The 25,119-nt window shown below is 44.3% G+C and overlaps 1 protein-coding gene across 2 annotated transcripts in view; it reads left to right on the top strand.

Moving 5' to 3' along the window:
• LOC106569322 (rho-associated protein kinase 1) overlaps window positions 1-25,119 on the top strand; it is a 78,339-nt gene that overhangs the window by 49,296 nt on the left and 3,924 nt on the right. For both annotated transcript variants that reach the window (XM_014140558.3, XM_014140559.3), the window contains exons 10-30: window positions 1,807-1,966; window positions 6,817-6,886; window positions 7,136-7,224; window positions 7,398-7,446; window positions 7,604-7,739; window positions 8,713-8,804; window positions 9,698-9,944; window positions 10,771-10,877; window positions 11,230-11,380; window positions 13,321-13,481; window positions 13,796-13,980; window positions 14,784-14,853; window positions 14,940-15,043; window positions 15,414-15,579; window positions 17,283-17,376; window positions 17,549-17,637; window positions 17,936-18,127; window positions 18,467-18,632; window positions 22,097-22,167; window positions 22,338-22,426; window positions 22,621-22,699. In XM_014140558.3, the coding sequence (XP_013996033.1) occupies window positions 1,807-1,966; window positions 6,817-6,886; window positions 7,136-7,224; window positions 7,398-7,446; window positions 7,604-7,739; window positions 8,713-8,804; window positions 9,698-9,944; window positions 10,771-10,877; window positions 11,230-11,380; window positions 13,321-13,481; window positions 13,796-13,980; window positions 14,784-14,853; window positions 14,940-15,043; window positions 15,414-15,579; window positions 17,283-17,376; window positions 17,549-17,637; window positions 17,936-18,127; window positions 18,467-18,632; window positions 22,097-22,167; window positions 22,338-22,426; window positions 22,621-22,699 (2,567 nt within the window). The remainder of the gene's footprint in view (window positions 1-1,806; window positions 1,967-6,816; window positions 6,887-7,135; window positions 7,225-7,397; window positions 7,447-7,603; window positions 7,740-8,712; window positions 8,805-9,697; window positions 9,945-10,770; window positions 10,878-11,229; window positions 11,381-13,320; window positions 13,482-13,795; window positions 13,981-14,783; window positions 14,854-14,939; window positions 15,044-15,413; window positions 15,580-17,282; window positions 17,377-17,548; window positions 17,638-17,935; window positions 18,128-18,466; window positions 18,633-22,096; window positions 22,168-22,337; window positions 22,427-22,620; window positions 22,700-25,119) is intronic.

The following is a 25,119-nucleotide window of genomic DNA, read 5'->3' as shown; positions in this document are numbered from 1 at the left end:
CACTCTTCACTGCACTCACTCACTATTCACTCACACTACACTCGCTCTTCACTGCGCTCGCTCGCTCTTCACTGCGCTCGCTCGCTCTTCACTGCGCTCGCTCGCTCTTCACTGCGCTCGCTCGCTCTTCACTGCGCTCGCTCGCTCTTCACTGCGCTCGCTCGCTCTTCACTGCGCTCGCTCGCTCTTCACTGCGCTCGCTCGCTCTTCACTGCGCTCGCTCGCTCTTCACTGCGCTCGCTCGCTCTTCACTGCGCTCGCTCGCTCGCCCTTCACTGCGCTCGCTCGCTCGCCCTTCACTGCGCTCGCTCGCTCGCCCTTCACTGCGCTCGCTCGCTCGCCCTTCACTGCGCTCGCTCGCTCGCCCTTCACTGCGCTCGCTCGCTCGCCCTTCACTGCGCTCGCTCGCTCGCCCTTCACTGCGCTCGCTCGCTCGCTCTTCACTGCGCTCGCTCGCTCGCTCTTCACTGCGCTCGCTCGCTCGCTCTTCACTGCGCTCGCTCGCTCGCTCTTCACCGCGCTCGCTCGCTCGCTCGCTCTTCACCGCGCTCGCTCGCTCGCTCTTCACCGCGCTCGCTCGCTCGCTCTACACCGCGCTCGCTCGCTCGCTCTACACCGCGCTCAATCGCTCGCTCTACACCGCGCTCAATCGCTCGCTCTACACCGCGCTCAATCGCTCGCTCTACACCGCGCTCAATCGCTCGCTCTTCATCGCGCTCAATCGCTCGCTCTTCACCGCACTCGCTCTACACCGCGCTCGCTCGCTCTACACCGCGCTCAATCGCTCGCTCTTCACCGCGCTCGCTCGCTCTTCACCGCGCTCGCTCTTCACCGCGCTCAATCGCTCGCTCTACACCGCGCTCAATCGCTCGCTCTACACCGCGCTCAATCGCTCGCTCTTCACCGCGCTCAATCGCTCGCTCTTCACCGCGCTCAATCGCTCGCTCTACACCGCGCTCAATCGCTCGCTCTTCACCGCGCTCGCTCGCTCGCTCTTCACCGCGCTCGCTCGCTCGCTCTACACCGCGCTCAATCGCTCGCTCTACACCGCGCTCAATCGCTCGCTCTTCACCGCGCTCGCTCTTCACCGCGCTCGCTCTACACTGCGCTCAATCGCTCGCTCTTCACCGCGCTCGCTCTACACTGCGCTCAATCGCTCGCTCTTCACCGCGCTCGCTCGCTCGCTCTTCACCGCGCTCGCTCTACACCGCGCTCGCTCAATCGCTCGCTCAATCGCTCGCTCGCTCTTCACCGCGCTCGCTCAATCGCTCGCTCGCTCTTCACTGCACTGCGCTCACTCACTGGTACTCCCTGTATATAGCTCCATTCTTGTGTATTTTATTTTTTTACTTTGCATTGTTGGGAAAGTTCGGAATCATGCATTTCACTGTAAAGTCTACACCAGTTGTATTCGGTACATGTGATAAATACAATTTTGATTTGATATGGGACTGATGTAGAGTAATAATAATTTGGGGGGGGTGCTTATATTTGTCAAATTACACACGTGTGTAATGGAAGTGTGTTTCTTGCATATCCCAACTCCCCTGAGACTGTTGCTTACACTTATCTCCCATCACCTTGTACTGGAATCTATATTTTGCACTTTCCAAGTTTCAAAGTGTAGTTCACGCCTCAAAGTTTGATTGGCATTTCCCCCACAACATGATCTCAAGTTCTCAACTCAATGTGCCTCTGCACCAAAACATCAAAACTTCAAAACTATGAGAATACCTCTCCACTTGCAGTGAGTCATGATTCTGTCCTCTCTTCTCTCCTCCACCTCCTGTCTATCTGTATTTCCAGCGGCGGCCCCGGTAGTGCCTGAGCTGAGCAGTGACATCGACACCAGTAACTTTGACGACATTGAGGAGGACCGGGGAGACGAGGAGACCTTCCCCATACCGAAGGCCTTTGTGGGCAACCAGCTGCCCTTTGTGGGGTTCACCTACTATAGCAGTCACCAGTAAGTATGTTAGCATAGCCAGGCTTCAACTACTATAGCAGTCACCAGTAAGTATGTTAGCATAGCCAGGCTTCAACTACTATAGCAGTCACCAGTAAGTATGTTAGCATAGCCAGGCTTCAACTACTATAGCAGTCACCAGTAAGTATGTTAGCATAGCCAGGCTTCAACTACTATAGCAGTCACCAGTAAGTATGTTAGCATAGCCAGGCTTCAACTACTATAGCAGTCACCAGTAAGTATGTTAGCATAGCCAGGCTTCAACTACTATAGCAGTCACCAGTAAGTATGTTAGCATAGCCAGGCTTCAACTACTATAGCAGTCACCAGTAAATATGTTAGCATAGCCAGGTTTCAACTACTATAGCAGTCACCAGTAAGTATGTTAGCATAGCCAGGCTTCAACTACTATAGCAGTCACCAGTAAGTATGTTAGCATAGCCAGGCTTCAACTACTATAGCAGTCACCAGTAAGTATGTTAGCATAGCCAGGCTTCAACTACTATAGCAGTCACCAGTAAGTATGTTAGCATAGCCAGGCTTCAACTACTATAGCAGTCACCAGTAAGTATGTTAGCATAGCCAGGCTTCAACTACTATAGCAGTCACCAGTAAGTATGTTAGCATAGCCAGGCTTCAACTACTATAGCAGTCACCAGTAAGTATGTTAGCATAGCCAGGCTTCAACTACTATAGCAGTCACCAGTAAATATGTTAGCATAGCCAGGTTTCAACTACTATAGCAGTCACCAGTAAGTATGTTAGCATAGCCAGGTTTCAACTACTATAGCAGTCACCAGTAGTAGGTTTGTTAGCATAGCCAGGCTTCAACTACTATAGCAGTCACCAGTAGTAAGTTTGTTAGCATAGCCGGGCTTCAACTACTATAGCAGTCACCAGTAAGTATGTTAGCATAGCCAGGCTTCAACTACTATAGCAGTCACCAGTAAGTTTGTTAGCATAGCCAGGCTTCAACTACTATAGCAGTCACCAGTAAGTATGTTAGCATAGCTAGGCTTCAACTACTATAGCAGTTACCAGTAAGTATGTTAGCATAGCCGGGCTTCAACTACTATAGCAGTCACCAGTAGTAACTTTGTTAGCATAGCCAGGCTTCACCTACTATAGCAGTCACCAGTAAGTATGTTAGCATAGCCAGGCTTCAACTACTATAGCGGTCACCAGTAGTAACTTTGTTAGCATAGCCAGGCTTCACCTACTATAGCAGTCACCAGTAGTAAGTCTGTTAGCATAGCCAGGCTTCAACTACTATAGCAGTCACCAGTAGTAAGTTTGTTAGCATAGCCAGGCTTCAACTACTACAGCAGTCACCAGTAAGGCTCTTGAATCATGTTTCCTGGAGAATTTTTATGAACTGCATTTTAGTCCAGGACTAGGCTTAATCTGTGTCGTGAAAACGGTGTCCAGAGTATGTGTTGGCACTGTCCGCTTAGCCTGGCATCACCAACTACAGTCAACACTGTCAGGCTTCACTAGAACACTCATCAGTCAAATACCAATTACAGTCAACACTGGCAATCACCTAGGCTCTTCCTGGTCAGCTCAGGAGAAACTCGAGGCCTTAACCATGGTCAACATACTATAGTCAGGCCTGACTTACCACAGTCAAAATAGTCAGTGTGCACCAGCTGACGCAATCATCTGTTATTCTGTCATCTGCTAGTCGACACTTTCTAGCTTAACCTGCTAGAGCCATCAGAACTGTCAATACTGCCGTTGTTTTATACCGCCTCATAAATCTAATGCAACTTTTATAGCAACATAGCTAATTACACCCAGAGCTTGTTAGACATGCACATATGAATGTCTCATACTAGAGAGTAATCTGACCTAGATAACAACCACAACGTGTTTGACCCAGTGTGATGTGTTCACGGTTTGGTCAGGCCATCAGTGGGTCAGGGAAGTGTGGTCCTAGTGTTGTCACTACAGTGCCTTCAGAAAGTATTCACACCCCTTGACTTTTTCCACATTTTGTTCTTACAGCCTGAATTTAAAATGGAATAAATTGGCATTTTGTGTCACTGGCCTACCAACAATACCTCATAATGTCAAAGAGGAATTATGTTTTTAGACATTTTTACAAATGTATTAAAAATTAAAAGCTGAAATGTCTAGAGTCAATAGGTTTTCAACTCCTTTGTTATGGCAAGCCTAAATAAGTTCAGGTCTTACTCTGTGTGTAATAATAGTGCATAACATGATTTTTGAATGACTACCTCATCTCGGTATCCCACACATACAATTATCTATAAGGTCCCTCGGTCGAGCAGTGAATTTCAAACAGATTCAACCACAAAGACCAGGGAGTTTTTCCAATGCCTTGCAAAGAAGGGCACCTAAAAAAAGCAGACATTGAATCTCCCTTTGAGCATGGTAAAGTTATTAATTACACTTTGGATGGTGTATCAATACACCCAGTCACTACAAAGATACAGGGGTCCTCCTAACTCAGTTGCCGGAGAGGAAGGAAACCGCTCCGAGATTTCACCATGAGTTTAATGGCTGTGATAGGAGAGAACTGAGGATGGATCAACAGCGTTGTAGTTACTCCACAATACTAAATGACAGAGTGAAAAGGAAGCCTGTACAGAATACAAATATTCCAAAACATGCATCCTGTTTACGATAAGGCACTAAAGTAAAACTGCAAAGAAATTAATTTTGTCCTGAATACAAACTTTTATGTTTGGGGCAAATCCAACACATCACTGTGTACCACTCTTCATATTTTCAAGCATAGTGGCGCATAATGTTATGGGTATGCTTGTCATCGGCAAGGAATAGGGAGTTTATTAGGATAAATAATAAACTGAATAGAGCTAAGCACAGGCAAAATCAGTCTGGAAAACCTGGTTCATTCTGCTTTCCAACACACAAACATTCACCTTTCAGCAGGACAATAACCTAAAACACAAGGCCAAATCTATAGTGGAGTTGCTTACCAAGACCACGTTGAAAGTTCTTGAGTGGCCTAGTTACAGTTTTGACTTAAATCGTCTTGAAACTATAGCAAGACTTAAATGATTGTCTAGCAATTATCAACTGCCAACTTGAGAGCTTGTAGAATATTTTCTAAGAATGTGCAAATATTGTACAATCCAGGTTTGCGAAGCTCTTAGACTTACCCAGAAAGACTCACAGCTGTTATCTCTGGCAAAGTTGATTCTAACATACTGTCGTGGCCAAAAGTTTTGAATGACACAAGTATTAATTTTCACAAAGTCTGCTGCCTCAGTTTGTATGATGGCAATTTCCATATACTCCAGAATGTTTTGAAGAGTGATCAGATATTGCAATTAATTGCAAAGTCTCTCTTTGCCATGCAAATGAATCCCCCAAAAACATTTCCACTGCATTTCAGCCCTGCCACAAAAGGACCAGCTGACATGTCAGTGATTCTCTCGTTAACACAGGTGAGTGTTGACAAGGACAAGGCTGGAGATCACTCTGTCATGCTGATTGAGTTCAAATAACAGACTGGAAGCTTCAAAAGGAGGCTGGTGCTTGGAATCATTGTTCTTCCTCTGTCAACCATGGTTACCTGCATGGAAACACGTGCCATCATCATTTGTTTGCACAAAAAGTCCTTCACAAGCAAGGATATTACTGCCAGTAAGATTGCACCTAAATCAACCATTTATCGGATCATCAAGAACTTCAAGGAGAGTGGTTCAATTGATGTGAAGAAGGCTACAGGGCGCCCAAGAAAGTCCAGCAAGCGCCAGCACCGTCTCCTAAAGTTGATTCAGCTGCGGGATCGGGGCACCACCAGTACAGAGCTTGCTCAGGAATAGCAGCAAGCAGGTGTGAGTGCATCTGCACGCACAGTGAGGCGAAGACTTTTGGATGGCCTGGTGTCAAGAAGGGCAGCAAAGAAGCCACTTCTCTCCAGGAAAAACATCAGGGACAGACTGATATTCTACAAAAGGTACTGGGATTGGACTGCTGAGGACTGGGGTAAAGTCATTTTCTCTGATGAATCCCCTTTCCGATTGTTTGGGGCATCCGGAAAAAAGCTTGTCCGGAGAAGACAAGGTGAGCGCTACCATCAGTCCTGTGTCATGCCAACAGTAAAGCATCCTGAGACCATTCATGTGTGGGGTTGCTTCTCAGCCAAGGGAGTGGGCTCACTCACAGTTTGCCTAAGAACACATCCTCCGAGAGCAACTTTTCCCAACCATCCAGGAACAGTTTGGTGACGAACAATGCCTTTTCCAGCTTGATGGAGCACCTTGCCATAAGGGAAAAGGGATAATTGGGTGGCTCGGGGAACAAAACATCGATGTTTTGGGTCCATGGCCAGGAAACTCCCCAGACCCCAGAGGCGGGTGCACAAACAAAAACCCACAAATTCTGACAACCTCCAAGCATTGATTAGTCAAGAATGGGCTGCCATCAGTCAGGATGTGGCCCAAAAGTAAATTGACAGCATGCCAGGGCGGATTGCAGAGGTCTTGAAAAAGAAGGGTCAACACTGCAAATATTGACTCTGCATCAACTTCATGTAATTGTTAATAAAAGCCTTTGACACTTATGAAGTGCTTGTAATTATACTTCAGTATTCCATAGTAACATCTGACAAAAATATCTAAAGACACTGAAGCAGCAAACTTTGTGGAAATTAATATTTGTCATTCTCAAAACCTTTGGCCACGACTGTACATTGAATCAAGATATATATATATATTTTATTTTTTACAAATGTTAAACATTTCCACTGTGACATTAAAGTATTTTGTGTACATCGTTGACAAGAAATTGACAAAGTCCTTTTTAATCCTTCTTTGTAACACAAAATGTTGAACTTGTTGTGGTCTATCCCCCAGGTTCTCCCGGAGCACTAGCACCAAGAGTGTTGACAAACGCAGCAGCTCCACCAAGGAGGACAAGAGCCATGTGAGTACTACTTATAGAGATGAAAACAACAGTCTGTTGTATCTGGAGTAGCTACTTTCTGCAATGCTAAATTCTCTGCAAGTTTTTTTTTTTGTTACATTCCAATGCGTAGTGTACACTAGTATCAGTTTATTTTACTTGAACATTTTACTTTGCAATGCCAAACTGATTACAAGTTTATTGTATTGCAAAGCGTAATGAATTCTACAGTCTGTCTGTAGTGTTGTCTTACACGTTGTCTGTGTTCAGCTGGAGAACCTGCAGAAGAGGATCTACCAGCTGGAGGAGCAGCTACACAGTGAGATGCAGCTAAAGGATGAGATGGAGCAAAAGTGCAGGTAGTTATCGATCACCTGTCAATCAACTTAATTTAACCAACAAGTCAGATTTCAAGCAAAAAAATACATGCTGGTTTTGAATACAAACAAGTGTATTTTAATGAACAATGGATCCATTTTCCTGTTTTAAAAGATAAATCAAGCAATAAGTGCTAATCTTTGTTGTTCTTTAGGACAACGAACACAAAGCTCGACAAGATCATGAAAGAGCTGGACGAGGAGGTGAGTGAATATCTAGTATTCTGAAACGTATTCCAGGGCAAGTACATAATCACGATCTACGGTAGTCTACAGAAGTGCAGCAAACAAGACATGATATAGGGCCTAATTGCTCTGTACATTGAGTACTAACTCCTGTGCCACCCTCCCCTCCTCCCAGGCCAACGTGAGGAAGGGTGTGGAGGACAGTATGTCCCTTCTGGAGAAAGACAAGATGATGATCCAGCACCGAGCCACAGAGTACCAAAGAAAGGCCGACCAGGAGGCCGAGAAGAGACGTAACATGGAGAACGAGTGTAAGGATTGATTTTTTTTCTCCTTCTCTTTAATTCATTCTCCAATCTCCCATTGTTTTAGTCCGAACCTCTGTCTATACACGTGTTTATAACACTGATTATAAACACTTGCACATTCACCCTCGGAAAGGCACCCATACACAATCCATTGAGACTCAATCCATTGAGACTTAAAAATCCTTCTTTAACCTGTCTCCTCCCATTCATCTACACTGATTTTAAGAGGATTTAACAGGTGACCTCAATAAGGGCTCATAGCTTTCACCTGGATCCAACCAGTCAGTCTGTCATGAAAAGAGCAGGTGTTCCTAATGTTTTGTACAGTCAGTGACAGGATTTGTACAGGGTAGGTGCTACTACAGTGTAATCTATAATGAGATCTAGTACCACTGCAGTAGCATCTTTCCTCCCTGTATTCATAAAGCATCTCACTCGGAGTAGGATTACTGATCTAGGATCAGGTCTTACCTGTCCATGTTGTGTTACTATGATCTAGAAGGGAAAGTTGATCCTATGTCGGCACTCCTACTCTGAAATGCTTTATGAAAACGGGCCCAGATGTTATTGAATCTAGACCTAACAGATGTTTTCCCAACTGGATTATTAGTGCTCACACTGACCGATACTTGTGCAGCTTGACCTGCTAGTCTAGTTGTCTGCCAGTCTGACTCCCCCTGCAGTGCTAACTAGCAGTCTTAACCCAGACACTCACCCTCTGAGACCCTCCTATTAACTGGGACCAGAGGATCGCTGTGAACTAAGTGGATTCACACGCATTAACTCCTTAAACTAGCAGATCGGATAACAACATGCACATAAACAGCACTTTAAATGCAACACACAAGCAACTCCCATGAACAAAATACATGTTTCTGGGTACAGTTTGTTTAGTGTCATGTTTTAAAAGGGAGATGTGTGATGAAGATGACTTGATCTTTCATTTAACTCTCATCCGTACTCTGTTTCTTCTCAGTGTCCACTCTGAAAGAGCAGCTTGAGGTCATGAGGAAAATCAGCCAAAACTCTCAGGCCTCCAATGACAAGATCCTACAACTGCAGAAGCAGGTAAGTTATCTCTCTTACACTCACGTGCACCCAGCTTTGTTTTTGGTAAATTCTCTGGACTTTTGGAGAGAAAATATATTTCCGTTCAGAATCCTATTATCCTAAACCTAATCCTTTACCCACACCTAATCCTTTACCCCAAACATGAATACTAAACTTCAACCTAACCCTTAAGCCTAAAATAGTGTTTTAAAATGTTTTCTTGTTTTCCTACCTTGTCAGGACATTCTGACGACTTGTCAGGACATTGTGGTCCTGATAAAGTAGGAAAATGTGCACACACACACACACACACACACACACACACACACACACACACACACACACACACACTGCTCTCTTCAATTGCCATCATTCTAGCTTTGAGATCTTGTTTGAGGGTCAGAATGTGGATCAAGAGTATGAACTGTGCAGGGAAGGGGTTTTGTTTTGAGGAATGTATTTAGATGTGTCAGACAGTTAAAGGAGAGGACAGGCCAGGTTATCCCCACAGATCTAGGAACAGATTACTCCATCCTAAATTTGAACCTTAACCATGACAAGGATGAACAATATCTGACCCTGTGTCATCACCCTATGGCTTTTACTTTACATGCTTTGATGTTTATCAGCAAATTGAAGGCTCATTTATTTTCATATGAGGAAGTGAAGGACAGAGGAATCAGTGCCTCATATCAAACTGGTCTAGATAGAAGTCTTTGCATATTAAGTATTACTGGAAGTCTATGGATGGATATGATTCTATAGTAACATTAGACATCCACCCACATATTGGTTAAAAACCCCAACAACCGTTTCAGAATCAAACATTCTGCAGCAACTGAGCAGATCGTCTGTCTCACGAGGTAATATTGACTCTGAGCTCTCCCAATGGTCGTTTCCTTGATTGACAGCTGGAGGAGGCCAATGACCTGCTGAGGGTGGAGTCAGACACGGCGGCACGGCTGAGGAAGAGCCACACGGAGATGACCAAGTCCATGAGCCAGCTGGAGGGGCTGACCAGCGAGCTGCAGGAGAAGAGCCGCTCTGCCGACGGGGGGAGGGCCCAGCTGGAGAAAGAGCTGCTGCAGCTGCAGAGCACCCTGGACTCTGAGAGGAGGAGCTACAGTCAGGGATCAGAGGAGATCCACGAGCTACAAGGTACCAGAACACATTCCTGGCTACATTTCAATTCTCCACGCTTTAATCTTTATTCAGATCCCCATTAGCTGACAGCTACTCTTCCTGAGGTCTATACATACAACAACAAAAGTACAGCTAAGCACTCATGTAAGCACAAGTGCACCAGAAAAGGAAAAGTGTGCAGAATTGGGACACACTCAGTGGCTCACACCCAAAGACTGCACTCATTGTTCTATGAGTAAATATGACTTGGACATGACTCCGTGTTTGAGTAAATACAAGGTCTGACCGCAACCCTGCATTCACATGGGCATGTGTTAGAACTAGAAGGGATGAACATGATTGCCTACACCATTTTAGTTTGCTTTACAGTAATTCCTCACTCACTCTTAACTGTTTTTCAGTCTTAGCAGGTGATCTGTCTCTCCCTCTTATCTATTTAAGAGAGAGCTGGGGAATCTTAGCTCCAGTTCTAACCATTCTCATTCATCACGTTAGACGTGCCCAGGCACTGCCCATGCCCACAGCACTCACATCTGACTTATCTGTCTATCAGTCATGTTTTATCTGGAGAGGAGCGCTTTGAGCAGTCTTGGGGATGAATATATCTGATGGATTGTGTTGAAATAATATTGCTCTTAATTCAGACTGAATTCGAAGTCTACAGGCATCCATATTGAATAGAAAAATAATACTTTATTGTGCAGTTTCCTTAGTCCACAAATATAGTTTTCCAAATCTGAAAGCTGTGCATTATGGTGTTGTCAACATGGGTTTAGCATGTTGCACAAACCACTGTTTTGAAGGTGACTCTTTGTTTCTCTCTCTCTCTGTGTGTTTGTAGCGCGAATGATGGGTCTTCAACAGGACAATAAGAACTTGAAGCTCAGCCTGTCCAAAGTGGAGACGGAACGCAAGCAGGCCCAGGAGAGGAGCAACAACCTGGAGAAGGTTTGGGCCCTCTAAGTCTCTCCACGTCACTCACATACCGTGCTTTATAAGGCTAACACAAACCCTGTCATTTATGTCTAGTTACTAGTGATGTCCACTTATTGTGAGTAGTGGTGCAAATGGAAGTATCAAAGACAAAACAGATGTACTCTATATCAACACATCTTCTTTGTTGCGATAACTACATGTATATCTAACTGGTATTTTAGTCCCATTACTCCCAGTCTTAAGAGCCTCTCTACCATAGAGATCAGCAGAATGAATGTTTTACTGGCCATTTTTACACATGCTGCCAGGATGCCAATGTCAATTCTAGGGATTCTATATGTAATTCTACGCTTTCTACCAACAGGATAAGAACAACCTGGAGATTGACCTGAACTACAAGTTAAAGACACTGCAGCAGCGACTGGACCAGGAGCACATAGAACACAGTGTGACGCGGGCCCAGCTCACTGACAAATACGAGTCCATTGAGGAGGCCAAGTCAGCCGCCATGCATGGTATATCTGGGCCCATGTTAGAGAATGCCCTACCCACCATTACTGTCTGTCTCTCCCTCGTTCTCTGTCTGCTCTCTGCCTCTCCCTCTCTGTGTCCCCCTCTATCTCTCCCCCCTCTTTCTCACCTGCACCACTCATACCCAGGGGGGCACTGGATGGATGGGGAGGAATTCAGGGAGTGGACTCCGCTCCACTCCATGTGGCATGTCCAGATGTTACCTCCCTACATATTAACTTCTTTGGGATAGGGGGCGGTATTTTGACGTCCGGATGAAAAGCGTGCCCAAAGTAGACTGCCTGCTACTCAGGCCCAGAAGCTAGGATATGCATATAATTGGTAGATTTGAATAGAAAACACTCAAGTTTCTGAAACTGTAAAAATAATGTCTGTGTATAATAGAACTGAAATGGCAGGCGAAACCTGAGGACAAACCATCCCTACCACTGATTTCAATGGCTGGCACTTTTATAATAGGGCGAAATCGTGCCCGATTGCAGTTCCTAGGGTTCCAGTTCTGTCAACAGTCTTTAGAAAGAGTTTCAGGCTGGTTTTTGGAAAAATTAGCCAGAAATTGTTGTTTTTCTAGGTGTCTCCCATTTTGGCTGTAGTGTTTCCAAGCGCGTGAATGAGAGCGCATTCTTTGGTATTTTTCTCCCGTAAAGACAATAACGATTCTCCGTCTTAAATTTGATCGTTTATTTGTGTATTAGGGTACCTAAGGTTTGATTTATAAACGTTGATTGATTGACTTGTTTGGATAAGTTTATTGGTAACGTTTGGGATAAATTTTGTATGCATTTTGAAGGAGGGAAACCGTGTGGATTATTGACTGAAGCGTACCAGCTAAACTGAGTTTTTATGGATATAAAGAAGGACTTTATTGAACAAAAGGACCATTTGTAATGTAACTGGGACCTTTTGGAGTGCCAACAGAAGGTCTTCAAAGGTAAGGCATATATTCTAGCGCTATTTCTGACTTTCGTGTCGCAACTCCCTGGTTGAAAATGATTTGTTATGCATTTGTGTGCTGGACGCTGTCCTCGGATAATCACATGGGTTTTCTTTCGCCGCGAAGCCTTTTTGAAATCTGACACGGCGGCTGGATTAACAACAAGTTAAGCTTTATTTTGATGTATTGCACTTGTGATTTCATGAAAGTTTAATATTTATAGTAATTTAATTTGAATTTGGCGCTCTGCAATTTCACCGGAAGTTGTCGAAACGCGATAGCGTCCCACTGATCCGCAAGAAGTTAACAGCTGGACACAATCCCACCTTCCAAAAACTTGGATTGACTAGCACTGTTTGAAGCAACATTTACTTGTCTTCCAGACATTTGCCTATACGCAGACTACACGCTGTGCGTAGGGCCCCGTGGTTGCTAGGGAGCCCCGACCCCGTATTGTTGAGTTAGAATAGTAGAATACACAAAGGGCAATTAAGAAATTTTGTAGTGCATCAGTAGTTTTCCACTTGTCAGTCACTCAATTAGCCCATATCAGCTAATATTTTTTATATTGCTAGGTAAAGTAGTCTAGCCAGCGATCTAAACCTTGTAGTAATCACCAAATTACCATCGGGGCATGCGGTACTTGTGCCCAGGGGCCCCCATTTAATTTTGTTAGTCACTCTCACTCATATGAACATGGCCTACGTCATGGCAAAATGGGTAGAATTGCAGGAAGTTAGCTTTAAAACAAAGTTTCACCACCCCATGGCAAAATGTGTAGAAATGCAGGAAATGTACTTTAACACTGCAAAACAAATGATCCACTGCCAAGAGGGGGTGCACTAAAATGTTTTGCCTGTGTGGTGGGTGGGTCATTTCAAATGACTGAGCACATATTTCCTATTAAATCTGTCAGTGAGGTTCTTCCATTGAATGATGATGGATAGTTGCAACTGAGTGACATCTCCTTCCCTCGTTCTGGCCCTCCAGCGGTGCAGCACAAGGTGTCTGAGGAGAGCGGGGCACGGATGCGAGCGGAGAGCAGGGTGGTGGAGGTAGAGAAGCAGTGCTCCATGCTGGAGTTTGACCTCAAGCAGTCGGTGCAGAAGATGGAGCAGCTGATGAAGCAGAAGGAGAGGCTTGAGGACGAGGTGAGCACCAGCACCACTCAACACCATCACCACAGCATCGACTCACCCTGTCTGGGGTGGAGGTCCATGGGCACTGGCCCTAAAAATGTTTAGCCACTTTTCTGGATATCCTACAACTAGCCCCCCCTACAACAAATGTTCACGTTAGTCATGAGTCAATACTAATGAGGCTTTCGCAATAAATAAAGTTTTCAATGTGCAGATCTCAAGTTAGGATTCAGCCCTCCAGAAAAAGCTGTGGATTTCCCGAGTATAGATCTGGTATAATCCCAGCGTAGTTCTCTTGTCCTAACATCCCTGGTTCTCCCCTGCAGGTGCAGGGTCTGCGGATCCATCTGGAGCAGGAGTCCAGTAAGAGGCTGCTGGCCCAGAACGAGCTCAAGAGCCGCTCCCAGGAGGCGGACCGGCTGAAGGGCTCGGAGAAGCAACTGAAGCAGGAGATCAACACGGCACTAGAGAGCAAGCGCTCTCTGGAGTTCCAGCTAGCACAGCTCACCAAGTGAGAATACCCTCCAAACTAGTCACATGTTGTCTCAGCCCACCACAGTTTTAACTTTGAACTATATACCCTGACACAGGGGATTAGGTAGTTTACCCCTAGTCACTGATACAAGGGTCAGATATATTTTAATCCCCCCACCCTAATGGTTAAGTTTGGGATAGGGGTTTTCCTAGATCTGTGGGTAACTTCTAGCTCGATCCTTGACAGGCTACATTGAGTCGTCTCAATGCGTGTACCTCCCTTCCAAATGAATGCAATAGCTTCCAGACACACTTCTGACTCCGTTGGCTGAACTCTATTCTGAAAGTCTGTATTAGTCTGTAGTTTTACATTCCTTCCTGCTGCTAGCTAATACTGCTTTGGCAGTCTATGTTAAATGGCCCTACAACTGGTCATTATTCCAGTAAAAAGGCTCTTATTTCAGCTTAGACATTGACTGTGGCAAAGCTCCCCTGTGACAATGTTTACACCACAGGGTTAAGGATTAGCCATAGTCGAGCTCCTCCCATTAGAATGACTGGACTGTTAATCCGTCTGCTTACGGTAGCTTTCTGACTACGGAGCGCTGCAGGGGGTGGTGGTATGCCCGGGCTACATACAACCCTGGGACATATTGTATAGTGTAATTAAGTTAATAATCTATACACTAAAGTTTTGTCTGAAAAGTTTAAAGGCTTTTTGAGGATTTTACCCGGGTTTGAGTTTCCCCTTCAGCGCTCTTTGTTTTGGTTGTTTTGAAATGTTTCTTTAGCTACTGTATGCAATATGTTAACCATATGGTTTGTGTGTCCGTCTTCCAGGCAATACAGGGGCAACGAGGGACAGATGAGGGAACTTCAGGACCAGCTTGAGGCCGAACAGTATTTCTCAGTGAGTAGGACCCAACTACCCCACTCTCCTATAACCCTGCTCAGTGGCTCACTGACTGATGCCATATCTCCTGTCTCTACCTCCAGACGCTTTATAAAACTCAGGTGAAGGAACTGAAGGAAGAGATCGAGGAGAGGAACCGGCAGGTCCAGGAAGTTCACAAGAAGTTGCATGAGCTGCACAGCGAAAGGTAACACGTGGGAAATGAAAATGTGCGGCAGGTAGCCTAGCGGTTAAGAATGCTGGGCAAGTAACCAAAATGTCGCTGGTTGGAATTCCTGAGCCGAACAGGTGAAAAATGTCTCTGCCCTTTAACAAGGCACTTAACCCCAATTGATCCTGTAAGTTGCTCTGGATAAGAGCATCTGCGAAGTAACTAAAATGTAGGTGTAATGTAATATCAGGCCTTTTTCAATATAGCAATAATCAGTATTGTAATCATACGTTGTAGTCAAAATATATGGGGTGCAGCTTTTCTCGACCAGCCTACTTCCAAATCACCACACAGAGCGATTATGAATCTGTTTTTAAACCATGTTTTGTGTCCGTCCTTCTTCCAGGGACTCCCTGTCAGCCCAGCTGGATCTGACAGTGACCAAGGCGGAGTCGGAGCAGCTGGCCAGGGCGCTCCAGGAGGAGCAGTACTTTGAGCTGAGCCAGGAGAACAAAAAGGCCATGGCCAGACACAAGCAGGAGGGTTCCGAGAGGGATTCAACCATCGCACGGGTCAGCACCGCTTGCCTCAATACACACCTCTCCTACATTGTAAAATTCTTCAAAGTCAGGGAAAATACATCTGTCCAGGAATGTGGGCACAGCAGAAACAACAGCTTAGTATACTTCCAACTTTGTCCTATTTAATAATTACATTGTTTTTGTGTGTCAGGCAGCTGTGAACACCTACAGTACCGGTCAAAAGTTTTAGAACACCTACTCATTCAAGAGTTTTTATTTTTACTATTTTCTACATGGTAGAATAATAGTGAAGACATCAAAACTATGAAATAACATATGGAATCATGTAGTAACCAAAAAAGTGTTAAACAAATGTAAATATATTTGATATTTTTCAAATAGCCACCCTTTGCCTTGATGACAGCTTTGCACACGCTTGACATTCTCTCAACCAGCTTCACCTGGAATGCTTTTCCAACAGTCTTGAAGGAGTTCCCACAAATGCTGAGCTCTTGTTGGCTGCTTTCCCTTCACTCTGTGGTCCGACTTGTCCCAAACCATCTCAATTTGGTTGAGGTCTGGGGATTGTGAAGGCCAGGTCATCTGATGCAGCACTCCATCACTCTCCTTCTTGGTCAAATAGCCCTTACACAGCCTGGAGGTGTGTTCGGTCATTGTCCTGTTGAAAAACAAATGATAGTCCCACTAAGCCCAAACCAGATGGGTTTCGCTGCAGAATGCTGTGGTAGCCATGCTGGTTAAGTGTGCCTTGAATTCTAAATAAATCACTGACCGTGTCACCAGCAAAGCAACCCACACCGTAACACCATCTCCTCCATGCTTTACGGTGGGAAGTACACATGCGGAGATCATCCGTTCACCCACAATGTCTCATAAAGACGCAAAAATCAGACCAAAGGACAGATTTCCACCGGTCTAATGTCCATTGCTTGTGTTTCTTGGCCCAGCAAGTCTCTTCTTATTGGTGTCCTTTAGTAGTGGTTTCTTTGCAGCAATTCAACCATTTAAGGCCTGATTCCCGCAGTCTCCAGTGAACAGTTGCTGTTGAGATGTGTCTGTTACTTTGGGCTGCAATTTCTGTGGCTGGTAACTCTAATGAACTTATCCTCTGCAGCAGAGGTAACGCTGGGTCTTCCTGTCCTGTGGCGGTCCTCATGAGAGCCAGTTTCATAGTGCTTGGTTTTTGCGACTGCACTTGAAGAAACGTTCAAAGTTCTTGAAATGTTCTATATTGAGTGACCTTCATGTCTTAAAGTAATGGACTGTCATTTCTCTTTGCTTATTTGAGCTTTGCTTGCCATAATATGGACTTGGTCTTTTACCAAATAGGGCTATCTTCTGTATACCACCCCTACCTTGTCACAACACAACTGATTGGCTCAAACGCATTAAGAAGGAAAGAAATTCCACAAACTTTTACCAAGGCACACCTGTTAATTGAAATGCATTCCAGGTGACTACCTCATGAAGCTATTTGAGAGAATGCCAACAGTGTGCAAAGCTGTCATGAAGGCAAAGGGTGGCTATTTAAAGAATCTCAAAATATATTTTGATTTGTTTAACACTTTTTGGGTTTGCTACATGATTCCATATGTGTTACTTCATAGTTTTGATGTCTTTACTATTATTCTGCAATGTAGAAGAAAAAAAAAAGCTTGAATGAGTAGGTTTTCTAAAACCTTTGACCGGTAGTGTACATTTTTAAACCTCTGAATGTCTCTTGTCCTCCCCAGCTTGAGGAATCCAACAAAACCCTGACCAAAGATGTGGAGAACCTCAGCAAGGAGAAGGCCGAGCTGGACCACAAGCTTCGCACTCAGGAGGAAGGTAATGTCAAGACACCATTTTCATAACTTGGTCTAATTAGTATATTCTGCGCTTATTCTGTTACAATCTAGGCCTATGGGTAATGTCTTCATAGGCACTTATGTCCCCTCTGTCAGTTAGATCCCTGTAAGACTCTCTGGTTTCCTCTCGCTGTCTGTCCCCTTCTCTGCAGAGTATAACTCCCAGAAAGAGGAGATTACAAACACAATCAAGGCCAACTACGAGAAGGTTCTCAGCACAGAGCGAACGCTCAAGACTCAGGTAAAAACACTTCAACATTTGACTGTTTACTTTACATAACATTACACCAATAGTTATAAGCTCCTTTGGCCTCATATTTACACCTCAAACACAACCTCATAGTTCTTACATTCAACGTGTTTTACACCTCAACCCATTGCCCTACTTTGTTAAACCTCAACCTTACCTCAACTGTTTGCCCAATTTTGTTAAACCTAAACCACAACCTTCCCTCAACGTGTTGCCCCATTTAGTTAAACATGAACCTCAACCGATGGCCCCCATTTGATCCCTCCCTCAACCTTGTCTCTCTCTCCAGGCGGTGAACAAACTGGCAGAGATCATGAACAGGAAGGACATGAAGCTTGACACAAAGAAGAAGGGGAGCACGACCGACCTGAGGAAGAAAGAGAAGGAGAACCGCAAGCTGCAGGTGGATCTCAACCAGGAGAAGGAAAAGTTCAACCACATGGCCATCAAGTACCAGAAGGAGCTCAGCGAGATGCAGGCGGTCAGTAATAATGCATTGTACAGTCAGACGGTTTCTGTCAATTTGACAGTAGGGTCAAATTGGTCTCAATCATCTGACGACGATCCTTTTTAATCTTTTAATTAATAGTATTCTTTAAAATCAAACAAAAAAAGCACATTTTCTTTTAGGCAAGACACAAGTATGACCACAATAGGACAATTAGGAAGATTTAGTCATCCATTCCTAATTTAGAACAGAGTTAAACTCTATAGTGAAAGGCGGCACCACATCTCCCCTTGAAGCTGCAGTGCTTCTGATCTTCCCTAAAGGAACTGCGTATTCATGACTGCGTATTCTGCTTGCCTCTCTCTACAACAGCAACTGTCGGAGGAGTGCACGTACCGCAACGAGCTGCAGATGCAGCTGGACAGCAAGGAGAGTGACATTGAGCAGCTCAGGGAGAAGCTCAACGACCTGCAGCTGCGCATGGACAACTCCAGCGTCATCAGCCTGCAGACGGATGAGACGGACAGCAACATCGCTGGTAAGGTCACTGCGGGATCAACTAACAATAGGTGGCTGTGTCAATGTACCGGCTAGGTCAAAGATGCTCAATCCTGCTTCTGACAAGCGCCACACTCGACTCAGCTAATGAAGGTGTGATGGTACTAAGCTAGGACAAATCTACGGTATGATGGCTCTCCAGGAGCAGGATTTTGGATCACTGAACTTGATGTTTGGTCCATCAGGCTAGCTTTAATTGTCCAACAATCACCCGGGCATGATTTAAAATCGATTCATTCAATCCCAGCCATTCCGAGTAATTGTATTTTATTAGGATCTCTTTTAGTCCTCATTTGGACTAATCTTTTAACTTTAATATACAATTTACAATACAAAAAAATATTTAATGAATATATAATTCAGTGTTTGAGTTCTGACAGTATGGCTCTGAAGCAGTAAAGTAAGTATAGAAGAATGCTTATTTTCATCTTTCTCAAGCCACCTGTTTCAAGTGTCAGTTAGTAGACCTGCTAACGATGTTTACTGTACATTGAATTCCTGAATGTGTCTGTGGTTAAAGTCCTCTCTCATCTCTTATTCCCCATGTCCATTTGGTTCTCCTTGCTCTCCTCCTTACCTTATGTATCTTCTATCCTTTTCTTTCTGTGAGTAACTCTGAGTCGGGGTACCCTCATTGTGCTTGACCTGTGCTACTTTGTCTTTTGCCTCCTAACTTTTTGGGGTATTTTCTTTTTTTTTTGTGGTGAAAAGGATATTCCTCTTGTATGTTCTCAACAACACTTTTGAAAGGCCATTCTGAGTGACAAAAGGAACAGTTAAAGCCCCATTTTCTGTTTTTTTAACTAAGCTATTTTTATTTTTTTAACCAAGTGTGTCAAGCTGGGGGCATTTTCATTTACTAACTGTGAATCATCATTCACATAAGCTATTTGTAGGGGGAAATAACCAATTACAGTATAGAACTTCATCTAACATTATTTCAGTACAAATGCTGACTGTACCATATCAATTAGCCTTCTGTAGGTAATCAGTTTCATTGTTGTCAGCTGTACATTTATTTTGTAGCAGGACAAGCTATCAAACAATCTGAATGACTCCTAAAGTGAAGTGACTACATGAGAGGTTAGCTACTGTAACACTAGACAACAACACTGTGGTTTAACCCATCACTCTGACCACCTTTCAAAACGTGTCTGGAGACCATGAACCAAACCCTTCCTTTGGTTTCCTGTCCCTTGTTCTTCAAACAAACACTCACCGTTTTTAAGTTTTGTTTTGTTGGCATGATCACCTCAGAACAGAAGCAATGCCTTTTCAGAACCAAGGATATCTCCCACACTTGAAGTGAAGCTTTTGATCAATTCACTCTTCTTTTGTAGCTTGTTGTGCTGAAGCATGCTCTTTATGTTAGTGTTACCAAGTCAACTTAATGGATAGATACACTACGTGACCAAAAGTATGTGGACACCTGCTCGTCGAACATCTCATACCAAAATCATGGGCATTAATATAGAGTGGGTCCCCCCCCCCCCTTTGCTGCTACAACAGCCTCCACTCTTCTGGGAAGGCTTTCCACTCGAACATTGCTGAGGGGACTTGCTTCCATTCAGCCACGAGTATTAGTGAGGTTGGGCACTGATGTTGGGTGATTAGGCCTGGCTCGCAGTCGGCATTCTAATTCATCCCAAAGGTGTTAGATTGGGTTGAGGTCAGGGCTCTGTGCAGGCCAGTCAAGTTCTTCTACACCGATCTCGACAAACCATTTCTGTACGAACCTTGCTTTGTCCATGGGGGCATTGTCATGCTGAAACAGGAAAGGGCCTTCCCTAAACTGTTGCCACAAAGTTGGAAGCACAGAATCGTCTAGAATGTCATTGTATGCTGTAGAGTTAAGATTTCCCTTCACTGGAAGGGGCCTAGCCCGAACCATGAAAACAGCCCTAGACCATTATTTCTCCTCCACCAAACTTTACAGTTGGAAGTATGCTATCGGGCAGGTAGCATTCTCATGGCATCCACCAAACCCAGATTCATCTGTTGGACTGCCAGATGGTGAAGCGTGAATCATCACTCCAGAGAACGCATTTCCACGGCTCCAGAGTCCAATAGCGGCGAGCTTCACACCACTCCAGCCATTGCTTGATCTTAGGCTTGTGTGCGGCTGCTCAACCATGGAAACCCATTTTATGAAGCTCCCGGCGAACACTTCATGTGCTGACTTTTGTGCTTCCAGAGGCAGTTTGGAACTCAGTAGTGAGTGTTACAACTGAGGACAGACGATTTTTACGCAGTACGTGCTTCAGCACTCTGTGGTTTTGTTCTGTGAGCTTGTGTGGCCTACCACTTCGCGGCTGAGCCGTTGTTGCTCCTAGACGTTTCCACTTCACAACAACAGCACCGTACAGTTGACCGGGGCAGCTCTAGCAGGGCAGAAGTTTGACGAACTGACTTGTTGGAATGGTGGCATCCTGTGACGGTGCCACATTGAAAGTCACTGAGCTCTTCAGTAAAGCCATTATACTGCCAATGTTTGTCTATGGAGATTGCATTGCAGCGTGTTTGATTTTAAACAGCATCGGGTGTGGCTGAAATAACCAAATCCACTCATTTGAAGGGGTATGCACGTACTTTTGTGTATGTATATATATGTATGTGTATATATATATATGTATATGTATGTATATATATATATATATATATATCTCTATATCTCTATCTCTATATCTCTATATCTCTATATATATATATATCTCTATATCTCTATATATCTATATATCTCTATATCTCTATATATCTATATATCTATATATATATATCTCTATATATCTATATATCTCTATCTCTATATATATATATATATATCTCTATCTCTATATATATATATCTCTATATCTATATATATATATATCTCTTCAATGATATAGGCTACAGGCTCTGTCCTCTGTGACGGAAGACCGAGGCATCAGAAGCTCCATGTTGGACAGCACCTTTCAATTTGAATTGGCTTGTGATTCTAATTATATCAATAGGATGTCCATGTTCTGTCAGCCATTGGCTGAATAGAACATTATTTTACAACACATCTATCTAACCTCTTCCTCATGGAGGATAATCTACTCCTTGATATTGAACTTGCTGGATAAATAACATGGATGTTACATGCTTTAGTGATTTCCAAACACTCAGACTTTCTGTATATTGAATGCTCCCTTGTGCATGGGTTCTAAAACTACTGAGCTTGAATTAGCAGCATGGGATATTTAACTCCTGCCTGTCACATAATACAGTTTTAAAGTGTAACCTGGGCATAGAGATACTCAGTAAGTTGAACTTGAAACTTCTATGGTAGTATGGCTCAGCCTTGTCACGTGACTTTTCTGTTTTTCCCCCAGTTAAGTTTGAATTTGATCACTGCATGGCTTTTTGGGCACAGTGTTACACAGGCTTGGTTTTCATTTGTGTCTATCTTGTGTCTCTATGTAGAATCCAGACTGGAAGGTTGGCTGTCCATTCCTAATAAACCTAATATAAAACGATATGGCTGGAAGAAGCAGGTAAGTCACCTGGAAGCTTTTCATCACTTTACTGATATTAACTGACATGCAACATATTTATTCATATTAAATGCACATTATGGGTTGTGCTCATGGTGCTGCCTAGTGCCTACTCCTTATGGCCACCACGATTCTTCCTAACATTATTTCTTGATTCTCTTTTTCCTCAGTATGTGGTGGTGAGCAGCAAGAAGATTCTGTTCTACAACGATGAACAGGACAAAGAACAGTCCAACCCCTCCATGGTACTAGATATCGAGTAAGTATGCTTGTTTTATGATTTTGGATTTAATTGTATTTCACTTCACACTAGAAATTTGTTTTGGGGACAAAATATCAGTCTTAGTAGATTTTATGATAATTATTGCTTAATCATAAAATAGATAATGTAACAGTTTGTCTGAGACGGTGTATTCTGGTACTCAATCATCAGTCATTGCTTGTTGTGTGCAGCAAACTGTTCCACGTGCGTCCAGTTACCCAGGGTGATGTGTACCGAGCAGAGACAGAGGAGATCCCCAGGATATTCCAGGTAGGAAGGAACCTTCTGACCTGACCAATCAACTTTGTAACCCATTGTCTTACGTGGGATAGCACGACGGCCGTCTGCACTGATGGTTCATGGCAACGAGGTTGTGTTAGAATGACCCAGAGGCCTTCTAACCTAAACCAATCAGCTTAACCAGCTGTCTTTTTAGTTCTTCAGTCGCCTTACTTGCCCATTCTCAAACGGATGATTACAATCCCATTTTAGATTTTGACAGCTGTCTTGAGTGGACTCTAGTCTACATGCACAATTAGTTATTAAGCAGACACCTTTTTCCCCCCCAGAGAGACTTTCAATGAGTGCTTAAACTTTTCAATGTGTGTTTCAGTAGTATACAATCCTTTTCTTTAACGACTCAGACGCAAAGAATTTACTGCTGATTTACTGCAAATCCCCATAATTTGCATCAAGAAGAGACGCCGATACAGGGGAGGTGTGGGTGCCTTGTGAGAATTAGTCGGCGAGTGGGAAACCTGCCTCTACCATCCGTCCTATTGGCCAACTTGCAATCATTGGAGAATAAATTGGATGGGCTCCGTTCGAGACTATCCTACCAACGGGACATTAAAAACTATAATAACTTAAGTTTCACCAAGTCGTGGCTGAACCACGACATGGTTAATATACAGTTGGCTAGGTTTTCCGTGCATCAGCAAGACAGAACTGCTACCTCCGGTAAGACAAGGAATGGAGGTATGTGTCTTTGTCAAAAACAGCTGGTGCGCAAAATCAATTATTAAGGAGGTCTCCAAGTTTTGATTGCCTGAGATAGATATCTCATTATAACCTGTAGACCACACTATTTACTAAGAGTTATCTATATTTTTCGTAGCTGTCTATTTACCACCACAAACTGATGCTGGCACTAAGACCGCACTCAATGAGCTCTATAAGGCCATAAGCAAACAATAAAATGCTCATCCAGAGGTGGTGCTCATAGTGCAGTGAAACTTTAATCCGTTTTACCTAATTTCTACCAGCATGTCACGTGACAAAAATAAAAACTCTAGACCTCCTTTACTCAACACACAGAGATGCAAACAAAGCTCTCCCTTGCCCTACGTTTGGCAAATCTGACCATAATTCTATCCTCCAGACTGGAATATGTTCCTGGGATTCATCCGATGGCATTGAGGGGTTAACCACCTCTGTCACCGGCTTTATCAATAAGTGCATCGACAACGTCGTCCCCACAGTGACCGTACGTACCCCAACTAGAAGCCATGGATTACAGGCAACATCCGCACTGAGCTAAAGGCTAGAGCTGCCACTTTCAAGGAGCAGGACTCTAAACCGGATGCTTATAAGAAATCCTGCTATGCCCTCCGAGCCATCAAACAGGCAAAGTGTCAATACAGGACTAAGATTGAATTCTACTACACCGGCTCAGACACTCATCGGATGTGGCAGGGCTTGCAAACTATTAGACTACAAAGGGAAGCCCAGCCGCGAGCTGCCCAGTGACACGAACCTACCAGATGAGCTAAATTACTTCTATGCGCGCTTTGAGGCAAGCAACACTGAAGCATGCATGAGAGCACCAGCTGTTCCAGCTGTGTGATCACACGCTCCATAGCTAATGTGAGTAAGAACTTTTAAACAGGTCAACATTAACAAGGCCACAGGGCCAGACGGATTACCAGGACGTGTACTCCAAGCATGCGCAGTCCAACTGGCATGTGTCTTCGCTGACATTTTCAACCTGTCCCTGACCAAGTCTGTAATGCCTACATGTTTCAAGCAGACCACCATAGTCCCTGTGCCCAAGAACACCAAGGTAACCTGCCTAAATGGCTACTGACCCGTAGGACTCACGTCTGTAGTCATGAATTGCTTTGAAAGGCTGGTCATGGCTCACATCAACACCTTTATCCCAGAAACCCTAGACCCACTCCAATTTGCATACCTCCCCAACAGATCCACATATGACGCAATCTCTATTGCTCTCCACACTGCCCTTTCCCACCTCAACAAAAGGAACACCTATGTGAGAATGCTTTTCATTGACTTTAGCTCAGCGTTCAACATCAAAGTGCCCTCAAAGCTCATTGCTCAGCTAAGGACCCTGGGACTAAACACCTCCCTCTGCAACTGGATCCTGGACTTCCTGACGGGCCACCCCCAGGTGGTTAGGGTAGGCAACAACACTTCTGCCATGCAGATCGTCAACATGAGGTCTCATCAGGGGTGCGTGCTTAGTCTCTTCCTGTACTCCCTGATTACCAATGACTGCGTGGCCAGGCACGTATCTAACACCAAGTTTACCGACAACACAACGGTGGTAGGCCTATTGGGAGGAGGTCAGAGACCTGGCAGTGTGGTGCCAGGACAACAACCTCTCCCTCAAAGTGATCAAGACAAAGGAGATGATTGTGGACTACAGGAAAAGGAGGGCCGAGCACACC

This window comes from Salmo salar, chromosome 14 (assembly GCF_965601325.2).
Source record: "Salmo salar chromosome 14, fSalSal1, whole genome shotgun sequence".
In the NCBI taxonomy this organism is placed as follows: Eukaryota; Metazoa; Chordata; class Actinopteri; order Salmoniformes; family Salmonidae; genus Salmo; species Salmo salar.
Note: the sequence above shows the minus strand (reverse complement) of the source record. Positions and strands in the feature narration are given on the sequence as shown.